Source organism: Molothrus ater, chromosome 3 (assembly GCF_012460135.2).
Source record: "Molothrus ater isolate BHLD 08-10-18 breed brown headed cowbird chromosome 3, BPBGC_Mater_1.1, whole genome shotgun sequence".
Taxonomy (NCBI): Eukaryota; Metazoa; Chordata; class Aves; order Passeriformes; family Icteridae; genus Molothrus; species Molothrus ater.
The window spans coordinates 67,207,026-67,231,416 of NC_050480.2; the positions used below are offsets into that span (position 1 = coordinate 67,207,026).

General features: G+C 40.8%; 1 protein-coding gene across 1 annotated transcript in view; it reads left to right on the forward strand.

Annotated features, from left to right (window-relative positions):
• Positions 1-24,391, forward strand: part of LAMA4 (laminin subunit alpha 4) — a 97,006-nt gene that overhangs the window by 19,415 nt on the left and 53,200 nt on the right. The window contains exons 2-5 of the mRNA XM_036380289.2: positions 2,707-2,808; positions 12,163-12,287; positions 16,323-16,403; positions 20,968-21,182. Coding sequence (XP_036236182.1) covers positions 2,707-2,808; positions 12,163-12,287; positions 16,323-16,403; positions 20,968-21,182 — 523 coding nt within the window. The remainder of the gene's footprint in view (positions 1-2,706; positions 2,809-12,162; positions 12,288-16,322; positions 16,404-20,967; positions 21,183-24,391) is intronic.

Here is a 24,391-nt window from a genome sequence, read left to right on the forward strand (position 1 = left end):
CTTCCCCACATCTCATTTTGAAGTGGGGCTCTGACAATGAAAATAGAGGGACCCAGACTTGAGGCAGATATCTTAAGGAACTCAGAAGTGTGTCTGCTAATAATAGGAGGTAAACTGGTTCCCAGTGGACCTTAGCAAAGTCTGTGCAGCCCTTGCCCTTAACGCTAAAACCAACAATGTAGCACTGACCTGCACTATCTTCTTACTGCTGGGTGTGTGGACAGGATGGAAGCTCTCTCGTGGCTGTGGTGCAGGCACACCATCAGTTGAAGTATAAATGAGAATATCATTATGGCTGACTAAAGGATTTTCCTAGACACCTTTACAAGCATTCCAACATTTCCATTGTCCATATTCACTATCATAAGTAAAAATCATTCTGCTTAGACCTGCAAAACCAAGAAAGCTTTTGGGCAGACACTAGAGGAACACAGCTAGGACCACCCACCAGCTCTGTTCATCAGAGAATATAACAAGCTTTAGATCTGTATGGGTGGAAAGAAATATTGCAAAGGCAGACATTGGGACAAGAATCTGTTTTCAATTTAGAAACTAACTGTCTCCCTTCCACAGTGTGTGGTGTAATCATTGAGCTGCAATCCTTAGTCTGGCAGGAGCCAGTCCTACCGCTGTGCAAAGACTAAACAACTGAAGAAACAAGCAGTAGGAATAGACAGTATTTCTGCTGTCCCAAAGAGTCTGTGGTCTGAAGACTTTGCCTCCTAGGAGCTATTATCAAAGAAAGTGTTTCCAAAACAAACCAGATAAAATTCTGTGCACAAGAATGGTAAAGGCAACTGAGTTTTCCATTTATGTTCATCTCCACTTCTCAGAGCTCTCTGGGATAAGATGGGACCAATGATTAATTTCTAAACCTCATTTTTAAAGCCTGCTGTTAGTCATCTCCTAAGAAGTTGTTTTCTAAGCAAGCAGCCTGTCTGGCTGGACCTAGCCACACTTGGGAATGGAAGTTAACACCCAGCCAAGACTCAGGATTGCTGGCTCTTGCTACCCAGAGCTCCCCAGCTGTAACTACAGCCCAATGCAGACATGTGAGTGCAGGTCCCAGGAGTGACAAGGCCACAGCATGGTGCCAGGGCTAGCTAGCCCCAGCCACCAGTAGGGACATTTGGCACTGCTGCTCACAGGCCAGTTTCTGCAGGTAGGGAGGTATCACTGTGTGGGTCTGCATTTGGTACTGCATACCTGCTGTTCTGCCATAGCTTACCTGAGCATGAGAAGCTACAGGTGCTAAGCTATTTTTCTACACCGTGCAGAAAAATATGTCATCCTTGATTTGAGGGCAACCCAGGAAAATAAGATACGAAGGAAAGCTAATCCTGATTTGATCAGAGTAATACAATATGAAGCCTCTTGGCTCATACAAATGCAAGATACACACCCTTCTGAGTTATTTGAACTTTACACTTTTCCCACTTTTTTCAAGGGTAGGTGACCTCAAGAGTCACAGAATAAAAAAAGTTATGTACAGACAGCCACAAAAAATATATCAGGAAAGTCTGGCATACCTTAAGCTCTGACAGCCAGCTCAAGGATGCTGTTTGTGAGTGATAGCAGAAACATCACTGTTGGCAAATCACTGGTGTGGCAAATAATTTTCGGAGCACTGAATGCCAGTGTCTTTACATCAGCTCTGCAACAATATTGCAAGACTTGGACAAGAGCGAGATGTTTAGGATCCAAAAATTCATTAATCTAGCATAATACATGTGACACAGGGAGACTGGACAGGGTGAGCAAGGTGACACAGGGTACCTGAGCTAACAGAGTTCACTGATGAGATCAGCCTGTGTACATCTCACCACCTCTGCATAATGAGGGAAAAGTTCCACAGCGAAGAACAAGAATTTATAATCAACACAACAAAAACTATCCACTTTAATTTTCTTTTTATTTTTCAGTTTTTGAAGGGCATCTTAATAGCTTTGTGTTTCTGATTCCTTATATTATTATTGCTTTAATTATTATTCAAAAGAAGGTGATCCAGATATTTACAATTTCTCTTTCCTCTTGGTAAGCTGTAGTAAATTATCAAAATTACTAAATTATATAAACAGGCAAAGCCATACATTTATTCAAAAGGGCGTTGATCTTTGTAGGTATGTTTCTGTTTCCCACAGGTTATTCATCCAAATCTCATCAAAGTTTTGATGTAAAGTAAATTTTCTAAAGCTTTCATCCTTTTCCCTTTCCTTTCCTTTCCTTTCCTTTCCTTTCCTTTCCTTTCCTTTCCTTTCCTTTCCTTTCCTTTCCTTTCCTTTCCTTTCCTTTCCTTTCCTTTCCTTTCCTTTCCTTTCCTTTCCTTTCCTTTTCTTTTCTTTCAGTAAAAGCTATTCCTTTCCTATAAATACACCTTCTTTACCAAATAAGGATTATGGTTTCTGGTTAACTCATCCTCTAGTACAATATGCAGTAAGAATCTGCCAGCTCCACACCCAGAGCTTGTCAGGGACAGGACACAGGCAGGAATGTTGACAGCTTTAACACTCTAAGGCAAAAAACCAAGCACCAGGACAGAGTGAAAGAACAGACTCAAGTTCAGCAGTGTGTGTGTGGTCTGCTATGGTGGGGTTGTGCAGTGTGCTCTGGGGAGACCTGATGGCTGTAGCCTTGCTTTCCTCTCCTCTCACCAAACCTAATTCTCCAGCTACATATGCATAGGAAATAATTTCTTTCTCATTGCAGGGATGCCAAGAAGGATTTTATCGTACCAGCTCAGGAAAATGCTCTCCTTGCAACTGTAATGGTAATGCAAACAGATGCCTTGATGGATCTGGAATCTGTGTGGTAAGGAATTCCTCTGTTCTCACTGCAAGACTTTTAATACTGATGCTCAGTTTCAATATAATGCAAAAGTAGTGTCTGTACCACAGAAGCTTTTTGCTGAAGAAGGATCATAAGTAGGGCCAAGATCAATACCGTAATAAATTGTCCTGGCCAAAATTTATTGTCACTTAAATTATCACTGCAGATTCAAAACACTTCCCTCATGCAGTATTTGTGACAGTTAGCATGTGGAAAATTTTTAGTCCATCAGAAATATGGAAAGAGTTTTGTATACCTCTGGAGAAAAAGAATGTATAAATTCAAACACATTTCTTTCTCTCCCTTATTAATACAGTGCTGTGTATAATATAAACAATTTACAATGGTGAGTGACCCCTGTGAGTGTATATACATGTGTTACCCAGAGCAATTCAGATGCATGGCAGTCTCCTGCTGCCAAGGAACAACATGAGAAGTTTGAAACAATACACCAGGGAAAGAGTGTGTGGAATTCCATGGTACTGTTACAATTTCCCACATGTTCAATCTGACTCAGAATCACCTCATACAGAAAGCTGTGTGTTAGTAATAGTAGTCAAACATTTGTAGCTCCAGAGCAAAAATCAGCCCAGTAAAACTAATCCCAACTACTAGTGGGCAATTATGGCACTAATACACTAAAAAAATGATGGAAGCTAATACTGTTTAAACCACATAGCAAGAGCTAGGCACTAGTCCACTCTTTGCAGGCTTGTAAAGTGTATAGCTTGTAAGAGCCCAGAACCCCTTGTTCTGCCATGTGTTACTTTTGACAAGTCATAAACCTTTGCCCTCAGTTTATCTCTTCATAAAATGGACTCATAATATTCACATACTTTCTTTGTTGCAACCACTATCAAGTTTTCAGTTATTCAAATACATCGAGTCAAGTTCCATGGCATATTTCCTACCATTTTTATTTCTGTGGGAAGAAGAATGTGCAGCTGTTCAGCACAGGAAAAATTACTATGGCTTGGCCATTGTAATGTGCTTAGAATTGGCTGGTTTCTGCAGAACGCATATTGGCTTACTTTTTAATATTAAATTTTCAAAAGTGGTTTCAGACTCCCAGGCATTCCCAGCAATTCTCTTTCACATGCACAAGGCTTTTGGCTCATGGGATCATGGTCCCCTTCGTGACAATGTCAAGTGACAGTGATGCCAAGGGGAAACTTCTGATGGAAGACTTGGGAACAAGACAGCTTGTCACACGTCTGCTTCTTATGACTCTGGTCACCAGAGAGCTTCTGGAGTAGAATATATGAGTTAGGAAATTATTATATCCTCAGGTTACAAACACAACAGAAGAGCTGTTTCCTGTCTTCTACAAAAATATGACTGAAGTCAAGGATTCAAGACAAACAAACAAACTCAGAAAATTTACAGTACCAGGACGAAATGATCTGAAAGTAAATGTACATTCCTGATTGGTGTTTCTTCTCTTGGAACCAGCTAGGTAGTAAGGAATAAAACTAAAAGCTAAACCCTAATTTACTGTTTGAGTTCAAATTGCCTTTTGATAGCTTATCTGAAGGATTTTAAAAGCCACTAAGCTCAGGTCATTTACTTCTGAATAAAAAGGAACAGTGAAAAGGCTTAAGAGAAATAAAAGTGAAAGGTAGAGGAAAAGTATAGAATGAAAAGGAGTTTTAAAGGTTTGATAGCATAAACCAGACCCAGAGATGCCCATGGGGACTGCAGTAACAGGACCTTCCTGAAGATTCGGAAATTTCCAGAGAACTTTGGAAGAGTAATGAAATTGGTAAACAGCAAAATGTGACTGAGAAAGCCGGGGAGAAGAAAAGCTTAGAGAGAGAAAGATGTAACTTTAATTACAGCAGGAAGAAGCACATTAGATTAATTAATTAATTCAGTTTAGGAAAAGGTGACTTGATGGTTGGTAATGTGACTTGTATTAGAATCAGTGGAAAAAAGCAGCCATCCCCAAGCGCTGGAGAAGGACGTGTACATATCTGGACAAAGCCTGCCGGGGCAGAAATGAGTCAATACCTCTATATCTGGGAGTTCCTGTGAAGAGATAGCACCATGTGGTATGGAGAGCTCACCATTCTCCCTATTCTCAAATTTTAAGGCCACCTACTCCAAAAAGTCTTGCAGTGGAAACCACCATACCTGGTAGTTAGACAAGATTTCCTGCATTCAGTTATTTTTTAATGAGCTGTGGGATAAATCTGTATTTATCTCACTTTATTATTGTTGTTAGTCTCTATTTCCATGATTATGAACTTGCTATCTCCCTGTTTCTAAGATGCAATCATATTATAAAGTTTCATCACATATGGACTCTCCACCATAACCACGTCTTACCTTAATCTTGAGCCACAGATACAAACCATCTTTAGCAGCAAATCTTTAGAAGAACTGATCTTCCCCAAAGTTAAAGTTTTCGATATCTCCATGTTTATCAACATAATGGAACTATTTGGACATTAAAAAAGACATCACTTTTCAAAGTTAACTCTGCTAACAATGCTGGAAGCTATAATAACATGAAAGCAATAATAACACTGTGTTTGGTTGGTAGAAATTTTTTTATAGTTTAAGTAATAACTAAGCTGTAAGACCTGAATAAATAGACAAGACAGTAAGAAAAGGAAAAAGTACTCTGCTTCAAAAGGGATGAAAATAAAGGGTTGGGCCCCATATGATGCTCTGAGGCCATCGTATTATGCAAATCCCTCAAATCAATTTGACAAATGTAGTTCCCACAGCATACAAATTAATGAAATTTTCATTGGCCTGTGCCCTAAATTCAAAATCAAATAAAATTAAACCCTTTTTAATGATGGCTTGAGGTAGATTGCTCATATCTTTAATTTCTGCTGATATATATATCTTGAGGTTCTGTTTCAAAACTTCTCTCAGCTTATTCATAGAGTGCAAATCAAATCCACGAGTCATTAAAAGCTTATTGAATGACACAGTCAATGAATCAACAATCTCCTTAGGTAACCAGACAGAAGAAATTATTGCAGACAGGGCCTTCCTTGCATAGATGTCCACATAAAAAACAGTACAGAAATCAGTGATGCGACCCTGTGACTAAAACTGAAGAGACACACAGTCCATTTTGTTAGGATAGAAAATCACCCAAGTGTTAGAAGAAGAATAGCCAGCACAGTGTAAGCTCTACTAATGATATATTAAAAGAGAGATGTCAAATAATGCTTCATTTCAAGGACACTATCTGGTGATGCACATAAGGCCAGTAGGGGAAGAAACACCAATTCATCGTGCTGATCTTGGACTTTGGATTTTTAACGTATTTTTCTCAATCCTGGCTATGAGAAGAAAATTAAGTCCCTTTTCAGGCTCTAGCCTTTGATTTTGGAAACGTGATGTTAACTGAGTGAAACTGCAAGAGACTCAATTGGCCATCTGCAGGCCCGGGGATGTGTATTTTCCCTGCATAAAGCCCATCATGTTTTGCCGCTAGTAAGATAGGAAGGTATGAAAGGAACGTTTTACCTCCTTCACCATTCCCCAGACCACACCCCACCACCTACAGCTGGCCTGTTTCTTTAGAGCACCTCCACTGAGGGCTCAACATTTCAAATTCAGACATGGGAGTGGTCTTCAAATGACTGATCATCAGAAGGGCTGTGATGGTTACCTCTGAAAAGGGTGGCATATAGAGGTGAAACAGCTTTTCTAAAGCCATAAACTGTCACGTTTGCATAGGATTGTGCAAGTAGTACAATTCACAGGGCTTTACCATACTTAAAAATTTGCACAGTCTAGGGAAGCAAGTTGCTTGAGGTGACTGCAATATATTATGGCAATGACTCCAAAAGAACACAACAAAATGGATTGAAAGGCTGAAAGTTCTTTTAAAAACACCAAGCTGTTTATCCAGGCAAAATTTTTGTAAGACTGAGTTATCAGTGTCTTACATGAGGTGTCTACTGTTAATGGATATTAGATTTTCCTTGATGCATGAAAACACAGAACAAAAGAAGTCTGGAGAAAGCATTATAGCAGAAAGTGAAGGTAAATTTCTTGCTGTCTTCCTAGAAATCTCTAAGTAGTTTGTTATCATTTCTGTTCCATATATTTAATAGGTCTTTATATAAGGCATCCAAATACTCATAAGGAAATAAATAAATAAATAAATAAATAAATGTGACCATTTTGGAGCAGGAAAGACCAAATGATCCTAACAGTGGAGAGGATAAATCCACCGGTATTCTTTCCAGCCTTTTATGGAATTTTTTACAATAGAGCATATTGTCGTGTAAGTGATTTGTGTTTAAGCATTTGGGTTTACAGCTGAGTGGAAAGGTTGGAACAGATTTGGCAGTTCTGCCCAAGAGGATAATATGTTCCACATGGTTGCCAAGGTTGGTCTGGAGAGCTGCCAGTGGATCTACAACCATCCATCAAGCATGAGCAAAAAGCAGTAGGGAGCTAGCAAAACTCCCCAGCTCGTTAGGTACTTCTGCCTTCACAAAGAGCCTTGCTGCTTATACCTCACTGCTTCTTTCTGCAAAGATGGGCTGCAGATATCTATACACATTGGTGACATATGTTTGAAAATCTGACCAGAATGCAGTGTTAGTACGCAGTGATTGTCAAAAAGATTAGTGTTAATCAACACATTTTCTCAGGTATAGATATTTTCCTCCCTCTTAGCTATGTTTAAAGTTAGTATTTGTTGTCCCTCCCAGTTTACTGTTGAAAACATGCGACAGTGATCCCCAGTCTGTGAGCATTTGTTTCCACTCCTGCACAGCCAGTGTAAGAGGCATGAAGGTAATCAGGCCAAGACTGCAAGGAGGGGCTGCTGCTCTCCCACCTGCTCAGCCACATTTGTCACAGTTAGATACACCAAGTGATGGGTTGAGAAAGTAGTGTGCCAGGTGCTTTGGCAAGGCATCATCTCCCACTTCACTAATACAGGACAAGGTCTATAAATCAAAACTTTGACATAGAGGGGGTATTTTGACCCAAACCACATCAGGAAATTAGTTATGTAGCTATTCTCTTCTTTTTCTTTTTTTTTTTTTACTTAGACAGGTGTCTTTAGTAAAAATTGCACAATACTTTGTGTTTACTTTAAGTGCCTCATCTCCTTCTCCCATATGAAATTCTGAAAACTAATACTGCATCTCACCCACAGTGGCTGGAGAGAGAAAGCTTGAAACCCTAAACCTCAGAGATGGAAAAGATAAAACATGTACAACTCTTGGCTTTCAAGTAATTATGATGCACTCTGGTTTTATTACTATTATATTGGAATATTACTATTATTATTGGAATAGCAACAAATTCTGGTGTGCTGGCAGGGGCCATGCTATGCAGTTCTGTAACCTCAGATGTGAGAGCATATATGAGGGGAAGTCTAAATCTACCTCCAAATAGAGACTGCACAGCCATGTAAGCCATCTGCATCTCTTTACCTATACAATTTATTTATCCTTGTGCAATCTCCTGCATTAACAGTTGATAAAAGACTGTCTCTCAGAAGGACAAGTGATAAGGGAGAAAAAAGGTAAACAAACAGACAATTCCTAATACATTGCAACAATAACTGTTTTAATCTCCAAAGTAGCAGGATTGTCAACGTTGAAGTACCCTTCTAGATTTCACAAACAATATTTAAGACCCTGTTATTCTGGGGGATTTTAGTTGTGGTTTTGGAGAGGTGGGGGGGTTGTTGTTGTACTAACTTATGAGAGGCAGGGCTGAGTATTAACTTTTGATTGCCCCTGGAGTGTCTCCATACCATCCAGCATCAGGTGTCTAACAGGTGCTCTGCAACACTCTGTGGCAGGTCCTGTCTGTCTTCAACTTTAGGGGGTACACAGAAAACCAATCTGCTACCAATTTCTGATGGAGAAGATCCAGACTGCCTAAATTGCACTTTGTTATCCCTCAGATGAAATAATTTCCCTAAAACTGCACAAATGGCAGATTTAACAAAGCTGGTGCCTTTGAAGACCATCAGTATGAACTCTTTTCTTGCAAGTTCAGGTTCCTAAGTGAAGGTGGGGCAGATTCATGCCTTGGTTTTTCAGTTATATTAATTTACACAAGCATGCTTGTCTTGTGCTGGGAAACTAGTCCTAGTACTATTGCCTGAAGAGAAACAACAAACTTTTCATTGTTATTTCTGCACAAATGTATGAACTGAGAACTGCATCATATGAAGTGTTCTGTGGTAGTTCCAGCTTTCCTTCCAATCAAATGGGTCTAGGAGCTCGGTGCTGACAATCATTTCAAGTAACACCACACACCCTCACCCCCACTCATAGCCCCATCCATGTTCTTTTCATGTGTGCACTAATAGTTACAGTAAGAACCAGGTAAAAATGCTCACACTGATTGTTGGCACTCAGTGAGAGTGCCAGAGAGGAGTAGTAGGACCAGCTAAGACATTTTCTTACACAGGCAAATACAATCCAGCTACTCTGTCATCAGACAAGCTGCTGGTTTACTGAAGGATGAGTGATTTCATGCTATAGACTCATCTAGAAGCCTTTAGAAGCCAAGTTGCTACTGATCATCCACTCAAAATGATCCACAGAGAAACAAAACACTTTTCTCAAACTAGCACACCAGTGTCACCCAATGCTGAGAATCACTCATGAGCTGCAGGATGTTCTCCTGCCTTCAGATAGGTCTCTTGGGCTTAATGGACTCAGCAGTTTAGTTGTAGATGCAAAATAATGGAATATAAAATATAAGGACACCTTTTCTATCACCGTAAAAATATGGCTCTAAATACACACAGAAGATCTGTCTTGCTAAATAAGATAAAGTCATTTTTACATAATGTAAAACTAACATTTTTTCACTAACCAGAGAAAAACCACAAATGTGCACTCAGATAATGGGGCATCTGCGGTAAGAGAGCCCTTTTTCACTTCCCTTCACATTAGATACAAAAATGCAGATTTGAGGAGCAACATTTGCTGTCTTGCTCTGTTCATTGCAGTTGTATTTGAGCTTTGGAAAGCAGGAGCAGATTTACTCTGTTAATACCCATGCGTTGTGAGCTGAGGACAAACAAGGGGAAGCAAATTGATCAAACACAGTGAAGGCTACAATCAAACACACCCAAGGCCTCTGCCAGTGCTTCAGACACAGGGTGGCTCAAGCACTTCAAGTGCTCAGTGCCCACGTTCTCCTGTCTCTCTGGTGGTACATTACCATCATTTTTCATCGGATAATGACAAATGCAAAATATCTTTAAAACTGTATTAGCCTTCTGGCTCTCACCACATGCCCCGTGGTTAGTGCCCTTCTTTCCTCCTCCTCCTCTTCCTCCTATTCAAACTTTCTCCTAGTATTCTCTCGTTTTAGAGGCCCTTAATTAAAATAACCTTCTGGTTTTCCATATACTAAATATTTTATTCCTTACAGCAAATATGACTAAGTAAAACCACCTTTAGCTCTAAAACTACTAATGCCTAATCTAGTTAAAGATCTGTGGAATAAAAATTTACTTTTTTTTTCCTTTATCTCATCACATTCTACATGTTGTAGAGTTGTCTGGCCAAACAACAGCCTTGCACAAAGAATAATTTCTGAGCAATGAGTTCTCTATGAGTATAAAGTATGCAGGAAGCAAGACAAGCAAAGTCTTCTAGAATCAAAATGGATCTGAGCCTATAAATAATGAGTCCTAATTGGGGATCCTTTATGGAATTCAAATAAGAAATATTGAGTAAAAAAAACAGATGTGCTTTCAAAAGCAAAACCAAAAACATCAATGCTGCCAGGACAAAATTCTGCCACTAAATCAAAGTCACAGCATGAGGATACAAAACTAATTTAGGAATGCATGTGCAAGTGAAGCTTGACTATTTATTTTCATTAAATGTCTTCTCTAATCACATTCCTCTCTTCTCATACTCTTTCGTCAAAGAGCACACCATGTTTGGAGAAGAAAGTAAGTGTCAAATCTGCAGGGGCTGCTGCAGGTGAACAGTTGGTTGGCTGGGCTCCCTCACCCCACCCCAGGGCTGTTGAAGATATTCCAGCCACAGAGCCACCAAGGTGCCCCTTGCCCCAGGCTAAGGAGCTCCCTCCCCTTTGGAGCACTCCTGAAACCCCACACACATCTTCCCTGTCAGCTCCTAGCTCCTGGGCCAGGTAGCACAAGAGCTCCCATGCAGGGCCCCAGTGGACTTTTCTGCAGGCCATGTATGATCTCCAGCAAAGGCAATTGGAGGTCCAGGCTAGGAGAGAACCTAGACTGGTTCCCATTTCTGAAGTCTCAGTTTCATACTCCACCATCAGCCACAACTGCTGTATTAGGGTGTGTCACAGGGTACATACCTCTTGAGTTCTTGGAATATCCATTTATAAATCTGTTGCCCATTAATTTGTCTAAGGAATCCCTTTTTGTCCCTGCAAGTACTCTCACCTCCTGGCAAAAAGTAGTAGCAGTCTGTGTTCTGTGTAGGGAAGCACCTTTTCAAATCATTGCCCCTCAGTTCTTGTATTGCAGAATTCGGGTGAGCTATTGTATTGCATACAGCTTATTTACAAACTTTTGAATTATACATAACCCAAACACACCCTCCTGCCTTTCTGTCCCAGCTGAGCAGTCCTACATTTTCTGTCTCTGTAAGACACTGGTGAATACTGAACATAACTCATATCAGCACCAAGGTTTAGGTGGTCCCAAACCTACAGCAAATATGCACTGATAGAGTAGTTCTCCACATGTGTCTGCCATGGATCTATTTCCTTGCTGTCTCAAGCCTGGCATAGCTGCTCACATCTGTACTGTGTCTATACAAATTGCTGTAATGGGAGAGTTCTGATTCAAGGACACTAAAAAACTCCTTGCACAGTTGCAAGAGTGGGAACCCCCTCTGTATCCTTCCTACTCTTCTAAAGTAGCTTGGTGAGACAGCTCCCTATGCTCTTTTCCAGAAGCAGTCTTGCTGAAGCCTGTGTCTTGGCTCAAGTCTGTTGACAATATTTACCAGCAGATATCTTTTCTTTAGTTTTGGAGTCGTTAAAGGGGATTTTTTCCCTTTTGGCACATGCAGTTCAAAACAGGGCTGGCAGCTACACCTGAGTAGCTCTGACACTTCTGCTCCAGCACCTTCCAGCCTCATATGTATGTTTTGTCCTGTACAACCCTTGCTGCTGGTCACTGTAATCATTTATAGTATTTTTATTTGCAGCTGTGTTAGCTTGTTGTGTTAGCTTGTTTGCCCAAATCTGTCAATACCTTGCAAGGTCAAGGTGTGGCATCAGCCACTCATCTGCATGGCCAGGTCTTCAGCTAAGTGATCTTTTTCTGAATTAGGCAGCACCTCCATTTAACTTTCACCATTCTGTCTCCCTCCTCTGCAGGACTGCCAGAGGAACACAACAGGACAGCACTGTGAGCAGTGTCCCGATGGCTTCATCGGCGACGTTGTCAGGGGAGTGCCCACCTTCTGCCAGCCCTGCCCCTGCCCCCTGCCAGCACTTGCCAAGTATGTAAAGAGTCTTTGCTTCTCTTCCATTTGGCTTGCATTTGGCCTTTTCAAGGTGGGGCCACCATCCCTTCCTGGATGCAGGAGACAAAGGTTGCTGCCCTTGGCAAACACAGGGTAAATGAGAGGACTACCAGCTGCTCATGTTTACAACCACAGGAAACAGCATTTCATTTAGAAAGTGTAAAATATTTTTAAATGCTCATAACAATTCTTACCAAGCAGGAGGAGAATGAGAAAGTTCAAGTTCACCCTTTTATGTGCTTTTATGTGGAAGAGATTATTCAGTTGTCTGGCTGCTTTTTAAAATCCCTTAAAGAACAATTCTCAAGAAAGGTGGCATCAGAGATTTATGTGGTTGAGACAGAAAAAAAAAGAAAGTTCTATCCATGTCACCTGAAGGGTAAAACCAAACACAAAAAAGCCTGAGTTTGCAGTCCTCTGAGTCTACAGCAGCTGGATCTGGTTAGCACAGTAACAGTTCAAAGGAAAGTGCTGGAGCATCCTGTGATAATTACAGTGCTCCTTTAGCTGATGCCCAGCTACTTTTGGGTAAGAAACTCTGAAGCCTGACAGAAAACCAAGACCAAGTCAAAGAACTCCAGATGTTGCGTGCTTTGTGTCTTCAGAAAAAGAAAAAGAGAAAGAAAAAGAAAAAGAAAAAGAAAAAGAAAAAGAAAAAAACTACAAGCCACAAGCAGCCATTAGAAACAATTAGTGGCATGTCAGTAATGCAGCTGAAAGAAATTATCAGCTTCCTCTTGCTCAGATTCATGCTCTGGGAGAGAGGTATCTATGTGAATCCCACCACAGGGAGATGCTAGTAAATAGTTGCCAAGAGGCTGGCGCTGGTTTTCAGGGAGCTAGCTATTAGTGTTGTTTTCCATCCTTCTTTCAGCAGGATGTCACAGCAAAGGGAATTTCATCCTTACTGTATTTGTTTGCTGTTGCTATAGGATTACTCACACTGCCTTAAGGTGGGATGAGCTCCATTTTGCTCGGCTTCTCAGGGCTCAGATTGGAAAAGGAACAAAATCACTCTGGCCAAATTCCCACAGATCCCTTCTTGGCTTTTGCAGTGAGCTGCAGACATGTGAGAAGGGCCACGGGGTGAAGAAGAGCTATTGTTGAAAAACTTCAGCTTCGCCTGTATTACAGAGAAAATCCTCCAGAGACAGTGGAAGAACCTGGCTTTGCTCACATGTAAAAAGGCTTAGGAGTGAACAAGATGAAGCAAACTATTCCTTCCAGTTTCAGTAGCAGTTGTAATGCCTGAAAAATTAGAAATACAACAGTCAGGAGCAGTGCTTTTTTCCTTGGCAAAGTGGCTTTTGTAACCTGTTGGACACAGAGCAGCCACTTTGGTGTAAGAAGCTGTTCTCTGAGCCACCACCTGGGCTGCACATGCCTGAGGCACTTCCACATGAGCCTCAGGCTCTACCAAGCCGGGTCAGTCAGGCAAGGTCTGGTCTGTGCTCCCTACAGCTCGATTTGACACAGGGTGACTGGGTCTGCATTCACCCAGACAGCAGCCCAAAGGCTCTGCAGAGGTGCTCCCTGAGAGCAGGGAGCTGGATGGTCCACCAGGTCACTGAGCAGGGCTCAGTGGGGCCAGCAGGGACTATGGCTACAGCCTTTCTCTGACAGTGCTGTGGGAGGTGGCAGCAGAGGCCAAGGAGCATTCCTAGTTTCAACATGCTCCTTAGCTAGGGATATTATGCCTCTCCTGTTCCAGAACACTAGGGAGAAGGAAACCCAAAACCCAAAACTCAGCAGCATGGGGTTGGGAAGGGAGAATAAATGTTGCAAGAAACCAGAATGCAGATGCCTCAGTATTAGCAGCAATATATGGCTTGGACTTAATCAGCCTCAAGGGTCCCTTCATCTCAGAATATTCAATATTCCATGAATGGTCTCTCCTTTGAAACTACATCAGTAAAAATCCACTGTGCTTCCTTGGTTTTCCCTCAGAAAAGTCCTGAAGGTAGTAATTAAAGGAACGCCCCATCCCAAGTTGCTTCATACCCCTGTTTAAATAATGTGCAGAAATTGCCTGTTCAGCTTCTTGCATGAGACAGACCTGACCACAGAAATAGTCTTCAGCTGGGGCTCGAACAGGCAAAAAAAAAAAAAATTGAGCAACATTAAGCTTTACCAAAGCTTAACTAAATTCAAAGAAAAAATGTTTTTCATTAGTTGGGTTTTTTTCAATTTTCCTTCATTAATCCTACTACATATAAAGAGTAAGGCAAAATAATAACTCTACCAGAAGGAGAGAAGCATTAAATGGCTTAAAAAACATCCAAAGGACATTGTTTTTTACCCTTTTTTACTTTGGAAATAGAATACCAAATCTGTAAACTGACAGACTCACCAGATAGGTATTTTTTCGGGAATTCATCAGTGTCTCTAGATTTTCTGACCAGGCTGTCTTCATATCTTCTATCCTGGGAACTTTTGGAGTAACTTTTGGACATTACACATGAAGTGTAATCTCATCCCTTTGGAACAAAAAAAGGAGGATGGAGGTTGTGTCACAGTCCAGCAGATGTTACTTCTTTTCAAACCCAAGGGAATTATAAAGCCTTTTTTCTCCCTAAAAGTTCACAAAAAGTATAAAACTTGAGGAAGATTTCAGTCCTACTTCATAACTTAGATCCACAATGTGGTTTTTGCAACTACGTGAAGGAATTAGACTTGGTTAAAGAAGAGGAAGCCTGCCAAACTATTGTGACTTTCTCAACATGTTCTTGTAAAAGTCACACAGCAGTTAATTTGTAAATTCTGTGAGCAGAATCTCATTTTATGTTCTCTCTGGTTATACCAAATATTTTGAGACAGCAAAGATCCAGACAGATTTTTTGCCTCTGGTTGTCCAACCAGTTGAGAAACACTGGCAGGAACTGAAATTATGCGGGAATTCTCATCAGCTTTCAATGCTGTTTATTCCTGGAACAAGCAATGCATGGATCATGCACTTTCCCACTGCTCTGAGTCTTTTGTCCTGTGTGAAATGGATGCAACCCAGCCACAGCTGCCCAGCACCATATGACTGAAGAGTTGTGTTTTAGCAACCATGAGCCTGCAGCTGGAGACTGCTGCCACTCACTACTCTGGTTGCAATCTAGTGCTGGGAGAAATTTATTCACACATATTGCAAACTAACTAGAAACATCTTAGGACTGTATCTCTTTTTTCCTGTAAATGTATTTAAGCCACGTCCATCACTGTTTTTGAAATACACATAAAATTTGCACTTTTCACATCTGGCTACTGCTGTTTCTTGGGTCTCATATTTATTTGAATATTTTTTAAATCCTAAAAACATGAGAAAACAAAGGAATTCATGATTTAGAGTCACAGCAGTAGAAATTACAGCCCGAGCCATTACTGCAGTCAGCATCACTACTTGGCATGTTGGTCTCAGAAGAGGCTGCAGACTCTTTCCAGCCTTCTTGGAAAGATGGTGGAGCAGCCCTGGTTACTGAAAACTCAGTTCCTCTGGATGAGGACAGCATTACTGAGGTCAGTCTTCATCACTAGGAACTTCCAGATTGGAATTTGAGAAAAAATGTAGGATTTGCACAGGAAACTGCTGCACCCGTTCCAAAATCTCAGTTCTTGAAGTGCTCACTGCAGTGTCTTCCACAAACAATATTTTATCCATTAGGATAGTAGACAGGAAACAATTACATTCACATGACATACACATTTATCATAAGTCCCTTGTCTAAAGTGTGTGTATCAAAACCTGCAGATGTGTCTGATCTGCACTGCAAGACAATGACTTTCATACCTATTCATCTGTATTTATGTAGCTCCATAATTCTATACACTAATTAGTTCTTCCTAAACTAATTTAAAGTCTAAACAAGGGGTATAATATAAATTATGTAGAGAGCTGAATACCCATTCAGCAATGAACAACCAAGAGCCAGAGTTCACATTGACAAATGTCGATACTGTAACAAAGAAACATTCCCAAGTGTCTGTCATTGCCTGGTATTCTAACTACTCATCCTGATGAAATTCCAGCTTTGCAGTCTCCTGTTACAGAAAAAGTGGAAGTGTGCGTTGTGTCTGCAAGGAAAACTATGCAGGACCCAACTGTGAAAGGTAAGAAATTCATAGGATGGCTTGCTGTTCAGCAACACAGAAGTCCAGAATTTTTTGAGAGAATCTTGCCATACTGCGGAGAAATCTTATGCACTAGTTTTCATCAGGTAGAATTGTGTCTGTGAAATTATCTTGTTCATTTCCTACTAAAAAAGCACTAAAATTTGCTGTGGAGAAGTGTCAGCATAAGACAGACATTTACATATGATGTATTTTGATCTAGTTCTTGCATTTTGTGTACCTTCATGTGGTGATCTTCCTAAAAGGAATGCAATTTAAAAGTACAAAATACAAATCAGAAACAGCAGCTGGAGTGAAAAATATCCACCATATCGATTCCTCTTGCAATTCACCCCCTTAAATATGTAGCAGGTTTCTACCAAATAATTTTTACAAAAGCAAAGGAGAAAATCCACTATCAAGTCAAATTCTTAAAGCAGATGCAGCTTTTTTCATTACATTTTAAATGCACTTCACAGGCATGATTCAATAAAGTCAAGCAAACAATTATAGACCAGCGTTGCTTTTCAACTTTCCCTTATGTCCATAAACAATTTCCAGTAAATATTCCCTAAATAACAAAGGACACAAATAAATGGAACTATACAGCAGAAATATAACATCATGTGCTGTAAGAGGCTTTCTTACTTGTTATGAACACACATGGATGATGTTTCAATGAATGTCAAGGGCCTGATTATAATTCAGAAATTGTCCTCGAGCAGCCAATAAATTAAAGCAGCTCTAGCACAAAGACTGAGGGATATAGGATGGCTCAGACAATGGCTTCCTGAACATTTGCTTTTGTTTTCCCTTAAAGCCCCTGAAGTATTTAAGTCTTTAGTCATCTGTCAATAATGGACAAGCCTGGAATTCAAATGATACTTAATGTAACTGTCAGAGAAGGGAGAAAAGGGATGCTTAAGATGCAAAGACAAATCAAAATGAAAAAGGTAAGATGAACAATGAACATCATCCTTACAGATGATGCAAAATCATCAGTCAATTACCTCCACATCACTTACATCATGACAGCAACAGTGAAAGCAGATGGCACAAAAATAAAAAGCCCACCCTTGTTTACAGGCCCATGGCTGTATTCTTTTGTTCCTTCAAAATGTCAGGTTTATACACAAAGGATAATGCAGACAATTAAAAGGTCATTGAGGTTCCTTAATGGTTATTAAAGTGTCAACCCAAACTACAAGCAATACAAATCCTATGAAATGGGCAGCAGTAACAGAGAAACAGAAGAAAACAACATCAGCTTTGTTTTCTAAGGGCCACTCCCCAGCCTGACACAGTGCATCTGTCTCAAGGAAGGCAAAGCTGTGTAGAAAAAGCTGCAGAAAGAAATCAGCTTGTCCTGGTCACTATGTTAAGAGCTTGGCTGATTGCTGGGGTAAGGTGTAAGCAGTGACAGACAGGACTTGCCTTCTGGTCCTACTACTATTTGAATCAGAAATGTCCAAAAGTGTTTCAAAGCTGGATGATGTACTGCTTGCCCCTGCCCACTTGCTAAAGAGCAGGTCCCTACTTGGCACACACTGCTGCTGGGCACTGCCAGAAAAAGGTGGTGTGAACTCACAGGCACCCTAGCTAGGAACTGAGTAAACCAGCTTCCCAAACTGAAATTTAGGAATTAATCATTTTTATCCTGGACTTCAGCAGTAAGGCATCAGGGTGGTAACTGATGCCATGCAGGTTTTGTTAATGCACAAGTGTTAAAAAGAACAATTAAAAAATTACAATTTACCATCCAAAGCAAGTCGATGAAAAAGGTTCTTTTGGCATTGCCAGAGAAGAGGAAGTTGATTTCTTACTCACTAATAATTACAGGAAGCAGCTATGGCTGCAGAATGAAACAAAGACAACTTTGCACTTTTATTATGGGAGAGGAAATATTCTTTTTTAGCAAAAAAGAGTCATTTATTGATACAATCTAGGAAAAGACATTTACTCCAGGCCTCTTAACTTTTTCAGGCCATAAAGTGCAGAGATGGAGCAGAACATTTCCAGTCAGTGGCCTCTGCTCTTCTCACATCCTGCCCACAATTCAAAAGACGTTAAATGCCTCAGTACTATGAAATGTACTGAGGGGCAAAGGGAAGAGTGAAGGTAAAACATTTATTTTCGGCTCTGAAAGTTTCTTTTTACTTTAAACAGCTGCTCCAGATGAGAAGTTATGGCTAATAAAAGTGAGTCATAGAAGAGTTCAGGCTGGGAGGGACCTTAAAAGTCATCTGGTTCCAACCCCCTGCCATGGGCGGGGACACGTTCCACTAGACCAGGATACTCCATCCAGCCTGGCCTTGAACTTCCAGGGATGGGTCATCCACAACTTCTCTGGGCAACTTGTTCTGGTGCCTCAGGTGGTCATGAATTGCAAAATGAATCTGTGGGGATGTGAGGAAATGTCCTCTACATTCTTGGCAAGTGAACTGAACAGTTTATTTTGGAAAAGAAGTGGGGAAATGGCCTTGTCCTTATGAGAGGGCAGACACGACAGGCCTCGTGGGGATAGCACACTGTTGTTGGTAGATGTGGGCAGCAGTGAGCAAAAGGCTGGTCTGACCCCAGCCCTACTCAGTGGCCTCTGTGAACCTGGTGGCCACGTTAGACAGATGATCATTTGGAAAATACCTTACTACAGAAAAACAAGAAACTGAAATTTCAGACAATCATAGCAAGACTTCTGGCATGACTGACTAGCAGCTTTACCCATCACTGCCTGCTCTAACTCCCATGGGAATGGGGAATGATTCAACCAAATCATAATCATAAGTGACACTCTGCACTCAGTGTCGCACTCACAGTTCTTCAGGGGGTGCACAGAACTCCCAGCCACACTTTAATTCTTTACATCTGGGTCACCCAAATGATAAAATCTGCACCAAAGATTCTGGCAGTGCTGCAAAGAGACAGAAAGAGCCTTTGTCACTGACAAAAGCAGTGTTTGAGGCAGCCAACTGGTTTATATTAAGATGCTTTAAATTTTATGTTTCTACTGTGAGGATTCAGGACTGGAACATGAACAAAGCAGTGTTGAGGAAATTACTCTCTTTATCCAAAAAAATAAAAAAACAACAGAAAATATGGGAACAGATCAAAATGCGAAGCTTTTATCAGATCTCACACATTTTCAGGGTTCAGACATGGCAGAACCTGAATTTGACTGTGTTCAGATTTTAGAAGACAACTGACCTTGATTAAGGTACCCAGCCAGAATCTGGGAAAATTAATCTGAACTGCCCGAAGTGCTCACACTCCCTGCTTACCAACAGCAGACAGAAAAAACAGCATCTTAAACAGGACTTTGGATGGGAGACAAGGACAACATGGTGATAAAACAGAATGAGCCACAATAAATACTCCTTACCAAAATCATTGCAGCAGCTATTCAATCCTCCAATTCCTTCAGCCAGCAATTGTTACACCAGCCAGTTATTCCCTTCCTGTCAGGAATTCTTCATTTCCAGTTTTGGGGTATGAGTCCCTGATCTCTGAGCTGCAGGCTTCTGCATCATGGGCACCCATGCCCACCCCACTACTAGTTCTCCTTGTGTCAATGGTTGTTTTGCAAAAGCTCCCCTTGCTTGTAGGATTAAGCACATTTCCTGATATCAGCAGAAACATCTTTAACTGAGACTATTTCCTTTCCAAATAACCAAATCTGTTACGACCTCTGTGCTTAGGGCCACTGATCCATCCAGGAGTATTGCATTGCTTGTGTGTCTGTACTATGAAAAACCAGCATAATATCAACATGTCTCTCATTTTAAGATGTAGAAATTTCTCAACTGAAATGCTTCCCAAACATAACAAGACATGATATGAAATTTGGACCTATTTCAGGCCTTCACTGGGGTGCCTGGTACCCACCTCCCTCTCTCCCTCTGCAGACCAAGAGAGATATCCTCCCTGGTGACTGCTCTCAACCTTTTACCTTCATCCAACAGGATAACATCAAACAGATCTGAAAAACAGAGTTTGGCTCAGGGCCTATTCTGTTTTGCAAAAATAAGAAGCCACCCCAATTCCTCACCATAGAAGTATTTCTATAAACCTTTCCTAGGCAGTACTTTTTATGTACATTTATAATAGAAATAAAGTCTGAATTTCCTCTGAGTTTCAGCATCCTGAAATGTGGCCTCTTACCCCAGTTTCCTATATAACACAATATAGTTGGTGAGATACAGAGCTGAAAGAGACCAAAACAAACACTGTAGAGCTGCCTTGATGCCAAGGCAATTCTGTCACAGATTTTAAAACAATAGGGAGAAAATCATTTCACTGCTAAAGGAACACAGAAAAAATAAATTAATGCAGACTGGTATGCTTGAGATACCAGGGGTGCTCCAGAAGGGGAAAATATATAACAGTACAGATTGAGATTAGAGCACAAAATAGCCTCTGTAGGAGTAAAGCTCCTAATTAGCTCTCTGTCCATTAGAAGCTGCAGACAATGATCAATTCCTGGTAACACAAATAAGGTCAGAGAAAAAAAGGTGTCACAGATAGGAATGTCATTGTTCGTCATTGCCAGTGTTGCTCTTCCTTTCAGGTGCGCCCCTGGTTACTATGGGAACCCTTTGCTAATTGGAAGCACTTGTAAAAAATGTGACTGCAATGGCAACTCAGACCCAAATCTGATTTTTGAAGACTGTGATGAAGTGACCGGCCAGTGCCGCAACTGCCTGCACCACACCAGCGGCTTCAACTGCGAACGATGCGCGCCGGGCTACTACGGGGATGCCAGATTGGCTAAAAACTGCACAGGTACTGTCTGCAGTCTGGTACAGCAGAGCTGAGCAGCACAGCACGGTCTGTGGGTGATCTCCCAGAAATCAGAGATGCCTGATACCTGGGTTGACAGATACACTGGGCTCTGGGAGGAAGGTGATGGGATAATTTGGATGCCTGTTCAGTTGAATCATCCCAGGCACCAGAGAAATATCTCTTTCCATCTCCCATGACCAAGTCTCAGACCCCAGACTCCAACATCTCTAGTGCCTGATCAGGTTTAATGGAGGCACTGTTGTGCTCTCCTGAATCTTGTTTTAAGTAAGGTTCTCTAAAAGTTCTTTGGGCAAAGTCCTCATCTTTGTGCTTGTCCACCATGACTACTCAGGCTGATGGTGCTTAAGAACTTGAAAGTATTTTTTACGGGAACAGTATCATCCTTCTTGTCCTGACCCAATACCCACTCACTTTCTGCTGTTTTCCACATTGGTGACATATTCTGCATTTCCTACAAGTCTGTGTAATGTTGCTGGTTACTGTATTTTCACACAAGAGGTACTTTCAGAGTCTGGTAAAGTGCTACATGGAGTAACTCAGCTAAACACATCTGCACAGAGTGGTCGCAAAGTTTTGTCTCCTCAAATGTTGTCCTAATTTACATGGAGTTCAATCCAAACAGGGCTTTCACCTCATACCTTTTATCCTTGCTTTGGCTCTGGAAGTGAAGTTTACATCCTCTTTCAAAGCACTTAAGAACAGCCACTGATAAAGGCAAAATGTAGGTGCTCAGAGCAAGGACCTTGGGGCTCCCTCCCAAATTCTTTGACAGGGGTCCCTCAAGGACTAGAACACAAAGGAGGAAGACAAAGTATTCCTACCTCATCCTGACTCAAAAGCAAGACAGTTGAAACACACACTCAGCTTGGACATCAGAAGTGCTCCAGGGCCTCCAGGTACAGAGCTACAGGCCTCAGGGACTTAGCAATATCTTGATCCTTCTTGCAACTCACTGTGTACTTGGACTTTGTTTCTTACTTCCTTATTATAAGTGTTTTGGACACACAGGATGGAGGCTGTGAGGATGCTGTGCAATCACATGCCCTTTGTGCTGCTATCTTCACTTGTAGGGGACCATATATGATGCCACGATGGTCCTATCTGGTTTTATAGTCCAGTGACAGCTGGAATTTAAGTGTGAGTCTCCAGTGTGAGTAACTCATATTGCAAAGTCATGTGGTTGAATTCCATTTATACTGAACAGGAAGAGATGGTGCTCATGCACAGTGATCCCAAAAGCCAAAGCCATGTATCCCAACCAGCTAAAAAGACATCAGCTCTGGGGAACAGTGTGCCCCAAAACTCACCTCCTGCCTGGATTTAGGTAGCAAAGATGTTCATGAAATACAGCATGTCTGTGATTTGGAGGTGGCAAAAAAAAAATCTTGTTTATAAACTTCACTGCCTAATTCACTTCACCTGCGATGACTTAACTGTAGTTGTCCAGGAAGGAATGATAGGATCCAGTCTGTGAGTCCTGAATTCCATGAGGCAGACAGAACACACCCAGCACCTCACCTCTGCAAACCACAGCCCACATCATGCCCTTCCCATGGCCAAAAGCTTCAAGCACCTAAGAGTAACTTTGCCAGAAGTCTGAGAGTCACAGGGCATTCCAAGTGTCTGAGCAGGTTATGCAATAAGTGATTTTGGAAGGCGTCTCTGAAAGTGCAGTTTCAAAACTCAATTCAAACTTTCATCACCTCGGTACAGTTTTTTTTGTTTGCAGTCTTAAGGAGGTACACAGGAGTTCTCTGTACAGGCTCTTCACACAGACTTCAAATCAGTGTGGTAATTCTCTTCATTAGCAGATTTTCTTGCTGTGTTTCATCTTTGCTAAAAATAAAAAGTGCTTGGGCACTTGAGTATGTTGTGAGAGGTACAGCTTCTCTCTTTTCAGAAGTGAATTTAATCTTGAAGTTTACTCTAGCAAATCCTGATTTTGCAGTATTATCTTTAGAGAATTACACACTTCTCATTTCATCTTCATTTCTGCTGAGCACCACAATGTGCTGTACTCGACAGTACTGTGAGATTGCAGTGCATCAATGCATCCATGATATTCAAACTATTTGTGTAGTTCACAGGGAAAGCTCATCCTTTGTCTGGCTTTGTGGGAAAATTAGGAACTATTGCTTAGAATTGATTCTGAAATAAGTCAAATATCTTCTTTAAACTAAAAATAGAGAAACAAAATTATTGTAAGAATCAAGCCAGTCTGCATACGTGGTTTCCACAGAGCATCTCAAAGGGTATATAAAACAAAAAAAAGCAAGACCACTAAACTAACAAGCAGTTCTATCAATCTAAAACCATTTTTTTCCTTTTGAGTGGAAAACAAAACCTGGGTAGCTGTGAATGGTAGTTTTAAGCTGCTTTTATTTTTTTTTTTTTAACCACTTATCCTTTAGCCCATAGTTCAAAGCTCTCCACAAATGGCCCTCAGAAATAAAGGTAAGTTTAGAAGCTTTCCCCACCAGCAAACTATGGTATCATTGAAAGTCTTAATTCCCTACTAAAATTGTGGTACCTCTTAAACCAGTAGCTGAAAAATGGTCCAGATTGCTTTTGGAATTACTTTGCTATAAGATTTTGTGTAGCAGACTCACAGGTATTCATTTAAGTAATAAGACACAATTTTATTTTCTTGAGCACCAATCTCATTGAAATTTTAACCTTTTAAGTTTAATATTGCTACCTGGAGATAGCCCAGTCCCCATGATATAGGTAAAAAGAAATCTCTACTTTCAACAGATACTTTTCTTTCACTTCTTAAAAAAAAGAAATAACAAATTAAAGTAATCGTTGATCCAAAAGCTGAGAGGCACAGATTGTGATAAGGTAAAAATATTGACTGCATCAGAGAATTCATAACCAATTTCTGTTCTTACATTAGTACAAAAACTGTACTAAAAACAGTACAAAAACACGAACAGTGTTTTACTAACACTGGTCCACTCACACAAAATTATTCTGACGTTAGTGCAGGATGTTGTCTTTGAAGTTGTTTTACTTATTTTCTCTTGACAAATCCTTGACCGTGCAATGGGAAATGTAAATACAAGGGCAATTCATACATAACAATTAATGGGCTGCAATAAAAAGGCAGTAAAATATTTTGTTATATGAGATTCTGCTGAAACCATGAATCACAAGACCAAAATAAATTCCAGATAGATTACTGCTGT